Here is a 7,554-nt window from a genome sequence, read left to right as displayed (position 1 = left end):
TGATGTCTCCGGTGGGCCCCGGGCTGCAGTGCCTCCTGTGCCCCCCCTCACGCCCCCAGCCCTGCAATGCCTCCCCGTGCACCCCCATCCTGCAGCTCCTCTTGTGCTCCCGCGGCACGGGGGGCTTCTCTGACCCCCAGTCCTGCAATGACTCCTGTGTTCCCGCCCTCCCCTCCAAGTGTTCAAGTCTTGCAGTCCCTTCTGTATCCTGTCACCGTCCTGCTGTGCCTCCTGTGCCCCCGTCCCGCGATGTCTCGGAGTGCAGCCCCCGCAGTGCCTCACACCCCCCTCTCCCGGTCCTGCAGTGGCTGCCGTGCCCTCGTCCTGCCGCGCTTCCCGTGCCCCCCGTGCGCCAGCTCTGCCCCCCTCACCCTTGCTGCACCCCATGTTCTGCCCACCCCCCTGCACGGCCCGCATCCCCGGAGCCATCCCGTTATCTCCATCCCCGCGGGACACTGCCGGCGCATTACCCCCGCAGCCCAGGGACACCCTGTGCCCGCTCCAGCATCCCTCCGGGAGACACCCCCTGCTCCCCACAGTCTGCATCCACGGGCTTTTTTCTGGAGAAACCTGCTTTCCCTCCCTGGGGAAGGAGGGATTCAGCCCTCGGCCGGAGCTCAGTGTGGCACCCCTCCACCTCGAGAAACCAGTCCCTGACCCACGGGGGTGCCCCTTCCTCCTCTCCGCTCCCGGTATGGGACTGGAGGATTTGGGGTGGTTCTGAAGCGTGCGGGGGGCGGCTGGAGTCTCAGGGTCAGGCTGGAGAGGCAGAGTGGAACCGGGGCTTTGCCCCGCAACAGCCCGGACAGAGATGGGGCTGGGAAAGGGGGACAGAGAGCACCTGGAGGGGGGGGCACGGGGCCCCTTCACTTCTCCTGGTGGACAACCGAGGAAGTGGCTGCTCAGAGAGGCTCTCCTTGGCAGGGTCGCACATTTCCATAGTAAATCCCACCCCGCTCTGCACTGGGGATGCTGCTTTTAATTTTCTGTCTCCATCCCCACGGCGCGCTAATGAGAGGAAACGATTTTAGAAAAAAAAACCCTGTAATAATAACAACAATAATTGCGGGCTTTAAAGCAAGCCCTTTTCCTCCTCTAGCAATATTCCCAAGTGTTCCCCCTGAAGTTTTCCTTCCCGTGGCTTTTGGTAGGGAGGGGGCAATGGCTGGGGTGTCCCCAAGTGCCTTCCTGAGCAGGGCATGGGTCAGAGTGAGGTGGGGTAGCCCTGCAAGGGTCTCAACATACCCACATTTTCCTGTGAAAAATAACACACCTGGAAATCCCTGAAAAGACAGAAAAGTTTGGAAACAGTCTCACCCAGTGCGTTCCAGAACATCGTTTTTTTTCTTGTGTTTCCCGGCTACCAGCCGTGTTATCATGGCCGTTTGTTCGGGAAGAAATAGTCAAAGTGATTGAATGAGCCCCTGGTAAAGTGAGTGGTGATAACGATGGACATTTGCTTTGAAGATGTTACGGGTGTGCGGGTGAGGCTTGGCTAAAGTGCTCCTGTGTGTGGGAACAGCTTGGAGAGGCTGGAATTGCGGGAGGAACCCTTTGCACAGGGCCTGCTTGTGCAGGACACGATGGTCAGACTGAGCAGAAATGGCAGGAAAGTGGGGTGTCTTTTGGCTTGGTGTAGCACTCAGAGGCTCTCTACATGTGGATCACGGTGATTCTGGTTCAGAGGGGCAGCGGGGTAAGGAGGAGGAGCTTCCAGAGAATTGTGATTATAATTTAATTGAGCGCTAGATTAAGTTGGTGTTATAGTTACTCTTTAAAGCAGGGATGCAGGAGCTGTTGCATTATCGTGCTCACGTTGCTGTTCTCATTTGAGGTGTCTGAGCCTTCTCCTACCTCACAGCAATTCAAAGGATGTGGTTGCATCTCATTAGAATAAGGGAAAAATCTAAACTAAATATTAAAGTATTTTGAATATTATTACAATAAGAATGCTTACATGTGATAAAAAGGTAGACAAAGGATTAGACTGTTCCCCAATCTTTTTGTGTTCATATATATGTATTTATATGTGTCTTACATGTGGGTCTTGTGTTTGCTGACGTGGAGGTGCAGATCTGACTGATTTTCAGATGCATCAGAGGCACATGTTGCCCCTTGCACCCGACTGCTGTGGGTGCAGCTGTGTTTTCATATGCAATATGCACTTTTTAAAATATGCCAAAATTAGATATGCCCTTCTTTACCTGTAAATTAATTTGAAACTCACTTGAAATACTTTTGACCATTTAAAAAATATCTATTTCATTTTTCAAATGCAACTTGCATGCAGCTGCCCAGTAGTTTTAGACCAAAGGAGCTGCATGTATCATACAGTGAAGCACTTGATTGTGTTACAACAGAATGGGAATCAGCTCTGAAAGGGAAAAAAAGAGACAGACTTGAGCTATAGAAACCTCAGCTAAACAATAACTTGAAAATGAAATAGCTCACAGACAACACACTTTGTGAAGTTTTATTGGCAATAAATAATATGTTGATGATAATGTTTTGAGTGGTGTGTTAAGTGTGTCATAATTCTCTCCCAGCGATCTCGAGTAAAAACGTACGCTGGATATAGCACTGTTTTAATTTAAAAAAAACAGATATAAATCATATGCAGGAGAGGAAGTATGTTATAAACAGTGCTGGGTTTGATTAGAATTTTTTGAAATAGTGTTGGCTTAGCATTGGGTTTGAATTTTAAGTATTAATATTTGCACACACTGTGGAGGGAGTCCCTGTCGTGTGCTCACTAAGAAGATTGTTAATGCAGGCTGGTTCTGTGGGGAAGAGTATTTGATGAGTACTTGTTAATACAGCTCTAGCTGTTAATATTCCAGCATAAAACAAATGGATATTGTTCACCCAGGTCCAAATCATATTCACTTCTTAATCTCAGTAGCCAGCAATACTTTATTTGAGTCGAGTCATTAGAATTTGGCCTCTCTGTGGGAGTTTTTAGTGCAAGTCATAAAGACCCAGATTGCCACGTTAGAGGTTAGATGTGACTTCTGTATGATGCTAATAGCAGCAGAGAATCTTAGTGGACGTAAAGGCGTGGGGGAAAATGGGATGTGGAGTCTAAAACATCTCCCCAGTAGCACCACAGTAGTTCAGGGTCTGTCAGCATTTCCCTCCAAACCCCAATTTTCGGAGTTTATAACTCAGCTGTTTTAAATAGCTTCAAGCTGAAACCTGCTGTATAAATTTTCAGCCCAGATGTAGATTTGAAACAAAAAGTAGCAGGAATCAGTTATTCTGTTTTAAGTTACAGGACACTGAAATGTTTTTAATAGTATCAGATGCTCTTTTGGCAATGTCTGGGAAAAGCATTCTCAATACAGAAGATTTTACATTCAGAGGCTGTTTGAATTCAGTGTTTCGCAAGAAAGCTTTTGAAGTGGCAGATATCAATGTTTTAGAGGAACTAGTTAGCATGTACACTAGTGTTGGCCATTTTTTTTTTTTTTCAGACAAGCATTTTACTCTGCAGAAAGTCTGAGTACCTGGTGTTGTATAGGAGTTTTGCTTTGTGCTTATAACTTCCGTCTTCAGGCTACATACTTTGGCCAGTTCAAATCCCACTGGACCGAAACTGGGCAAACAGGTTGCCTAACCAGAATTGTGTTATGCAAAAAACACATAGTTATTTTCAACTCATAAGAATTGCTTTGGTTTTATTTTGGGGATTCATGTACTTTTTTGAGCTCTAGTTGAAAAGAAAAGGAAAAAAAATAACAAAATCTACTTTTAATCATCAAAATGTCTAGGGAGCTTAATATGGAACACAAAGATTTTGAAATAGTACAGATATTGAGTGTTAAAGGATAGGTAAGGAATGTGCACTGTGGCTACTTCTAGTCTTTAATTTTTAACACAATCCTTTCTCACTTCACAGCACATTTACAATCCTCTTTCTAAGAAAATGTAATTAATTTTGTATTGATACATGGCGTAATATTGCCAAATCAGGGTTTATGCCAACAGTCATTCAGATTGTACAATTACTTTTGAAAACTCTCAAAATGACGGGTACTTCTCCACGTTTCAGACTTGTTTTGTAAAGCTTTTTTCTACCAGCGCTTCTACGTACCTGTGCAACAGTCTTAGGCTGGTCTGCGGGAAGAAAGTATCAAAGTTAGAAAAAAGAGTGCCTTTTACTCCTTTTGCTTGGCAGGGGAGCTTCCTATGTTATAGGGCTTTATTTTAGGAGCCAAAGCTTTTATTTTCATCTCTGACTTCAGTTTGTCTTATCCTTTGGTCCTGTCTGAAGGAGATGAGCAGTGATACTGCATCCAAGGCTTCTCAGTAATGATGCAGCTCTTGATTAGTTGCGATCGCTCGGCTACAGCAGCGGCACATGCAGCTCGGGCTGCATGTTAGGCTGGTGGCTAAACTGGCAAATTGAACTGACACCGAGTGGAAAGTGCAGGAAGGAAAGCTCTGAAAAGCAACTGAGGACAGAGGGAAGCCTTTTAAGGAATTTTGCTCCCTCCTGCCAGGTATTATAAGCCGTACCTGGGTTTGGGACTGAGACGGGGTATGATGGCACTGCCTGTCCACGCTCTGCGGGTGCCTGGGGAGAAAGAGGTGAGCTGAGGCTTCAGGCACCTCGCTCCTTCTTCCCAGGCAGCCTTGTGCTTCCTGCTGCACTCTCAGGTGCTTTGCATTTCTGGAGTTAAAGCGATTTTTTGTTGTTGTTTTGTGAGGCGTAAAAGGCGTAGGGTGCAACTCCCTGGGATGCTGATGGGCATGACAAGACTGTCCAGAGATAACGCAGTCTGTTGCAGATTGGGAAGGGAGTGGTTTATAAGTAGTCTCAAGCCCCATGCTTCACAGTTTAAGCCAGTATCCATTTGTTAATGGTTAGAGTCAGCTCTGTGATCTGCTCACCAGATTATTATTTGTTATTTGATTATTATTTATTATTCCTTACACCTGGCTTTGAAGCTGTTAGACCTGGTTGCTGCCAGACTCAAGGGAGAGAGTTATTGGGTCCTCAGATCTTAGCCACGATGGTGGTTCCTTTGTTCAGGGACTTTCATAGGACTTTAAAGTAAAATCTTTGTTTGATACATGAAGACCTCACAGTAGTTTGTGGCGAATTTTAGCTTTTAATTTTGGGTGGTATTAACTGATGTTTTATGCAAAAATAGAAAATCAGGTAAATTCTTTTCAAACAGTGTTTAAGCTTCACTTGCTTCTTTCTCTTCAATATTTCTTTTAAATAAAATAAGCTATAGTCTTCAGTAATATGGCCTATTTCTATATTATTATAATTCCTCTTTATTGTTTTAGAGAAACATACAGTTCACTGGACCACATAATGCTCTCCCTATATATCCAGAACTCCTTATTCTTTCCACTGAATTAATATCACCTGCAACCTGCAATTATTAGTTTCAGCCAGAATCATTTATGGAAAAGACATTTCAGGAAGGCCATGTGATAAAATGTAATATATATTACAGGAGACAGAATAAATTACTCCGAAAAATATAAAAAATTATATCTGACCATGCAAATTGGTAATAACTACAAGGGGAGACACTTTGTAGCTTAAGATATTTTTTCAAGTTCTGGCTCAGCCATGCAATATTTCTAAATCTCTTCTTGTTATAAATTTATTTTCAGCATCAGAATTAGCCAGCTGGGGAAAATAAGGCTATTTTATTAATACTTTTGTGGACATTTTCCCCCTGTGTGTATATTTTCTTCCTAGTAACTTAGCATTCCTGTGTAACTTTTTTTTTTTTTTTTTTTTTTTTTTTTTTTTTTTTTTTTTTTTTGCTTTAAGAAGCCACAGAGCACTAACACTGTAGGTATTCCTGGTGTTTTCAAATCAGAAGCTGTCTGCTCCATGACATTTATTTAATCAGATGTTGGAGCACTGCACAACCACTGAAGCATGAAAGGGAGACTATCAGGTAGCTGGAACATAAGGAGACATGAAATACTTTGATATCTTCTGTTCACCCATCCTGGAATTTGAGGGAGGTATCAGCACTAACCACATGCGACTCTTGCAAGCACTATGAAAATTTACATGCCTGCAAGGAAATACAGCTTTGTTTTATACAGCACATGAGGAGTTTGAATTCCAGCCATAAAGTGCTCCATTGTAGATCATGTTGGGTGTAGAGCTTTGCCTGCTGGTGCCCCGAGTGCCACTCCTGGGATGGGTGGATGCACAGATCCCTCTGGCTTGAAGTCTGAGGAGCTCAGGGGTCAGGGTGATGGGTGCAACCAGAACAGAACTGAATCTAGGTGATTAGGCTGCTAATACTAATTTCTAGCTTTCCATTTTAAATGCTTTCCCATGCATAATTTACAGATACAAGCCTTGCCTCATGTTCTCTCGCTGCTGCCTGCTTGCTAAGAACAAAGTTGTCCTTCAGAAAGCATTAAAGCGTGCACTCAGCGTAAGGATGGTGAGCGTTTCTGAAGAAATGCAACAATGAAGAAGCTCTGAGAAACGGAGACAACACACGACGTCTCTGTGTTTGATGTGGCACTTTGTTCTGTGCACAGCGAGTACCAGACTCCTCACCACAGAGCTTCTTCACCAGCGTGGCAGCCTGCAGAGCGGGGAGGGGAGCACACGCCTCCAAAGCGTGGCTTCACCAGTCGTGATTGTGTCCCCGTTTTCACAGGTGGTGGCCTTAGGAGAAGTGCCCGATGGGACGGTGGTGACCGTCATGGCTGGAAACGATGAGAACTACTCTGCAGAGCTGCGAAACGCTTCTGCCGTGATGAAGAACCAGGTGGCCAGATTTAATGACTTACGATTTGTGGGCAGAAGTGGAAGAGGTAGGCCTCTGCCTTTTACGTGTTCGTAATGGGGTGAAAAATGGTGCCAAGATGTCAAACTTAGTCACAATGAAATACTGGTTAACCCATAAATCCATTCATAGATTCATAGAATCACAGAAAAGTTTGGTTTGTAAGGGACCTTAAAGCTCATCTCATTCCAACTCCTTGCCATAAGTAGGGACACCTTCCACTAGACCATGTTTTTCAGGTTGTCAGTTTTTTTCTTTGTAGTGATATACACATATTTTATTGTCAAACTTTAGCATTTGCACAAACCAAGTTAGGCATCTCTGTAGCTTTTTATCAGACAGAGGTTTTGAAAAAGGATTCAGGGAGTACCTGCTTCCCTGTTTGAATCACACAGGAAGGGTGGAAGGAAAAGGGAATATCTGTGATCCAGGTTATACAGAGTCAGGGGAGTGTATTTTGGGCCATGGCAGTGAGAGGTAGAGAATTCCCTTTAGCAGTAGAGCCGCTTCTGAAGTTGTTGTAGAAGACCTGTAATTAGGGGGATTTTGCATATCACATGTTCCATAGGTTGTATTCTTTAGGGACTTAAATATTTCAAGGTATAGCAGCTGTTGGTAGAAAGCTTGCTAGTGGCTTCTCTGCCCTTTAAACCAAACTGTTGATAACCTGTGAAAATCATCCCCACTTTTCTTTTGAGTAAGCTGGTTTACTTTTTATGAATTGCTGGTAAGCTTGGGCATGAACTAAATTCAACCTTTACTTTAAATGGCA

At 44.3% G+C, this 7,554-nt stretch overlaps 1 protein-coding gene across 5 annotated transcripts in view; it reads left to right on the top strand.

The window, feature by feature from the left end:
• Window positions 1–7,554, top strand: part of RUNX2 (RUNX family transcription factor 2) — a 150,512-nt gene that overhangs the window by 61,902 nt on the left and 81,056 nt on the right. For all 5 annotated transcript variants that reach the window (XM_041480940.1, XM_041480941.1, XM_041480942.1 and 2 more), the window contains one exon: window positions 6,654–6,810. In XM_041480940.1, the coding sequence (XP_041336874.1) occupies window positions 6,654–6,810 (157 nt within the window). The remainder of the gene's footprint in view (window positions 1–6,653; window positions 6,811–7,554) is intronic.

Source organism: Pyrgilauda ruficollis, unplaced genomic scaffold (genome assembly GCF_017590135.1).
Source record: "Pyrgilauda ruficollis isolate IOZ18807 unplaced genomic scaffold, ASM1759013v1 scaffold54, whole genome shotgun sequence".
Classification (NCBI taxonomy): domain Eukaryota; kingdom Metazoa; phylum Chordata; class Aves; order Passeriformes; family Passeridae; genus Pyrgilauda; species Pyrgilauda ruficollis.
The sequence above is the reverse complement of the archived record's forward strand: the minus strand, read 5'-3'. Positions and strand labels throughout refer to the sequence as shown.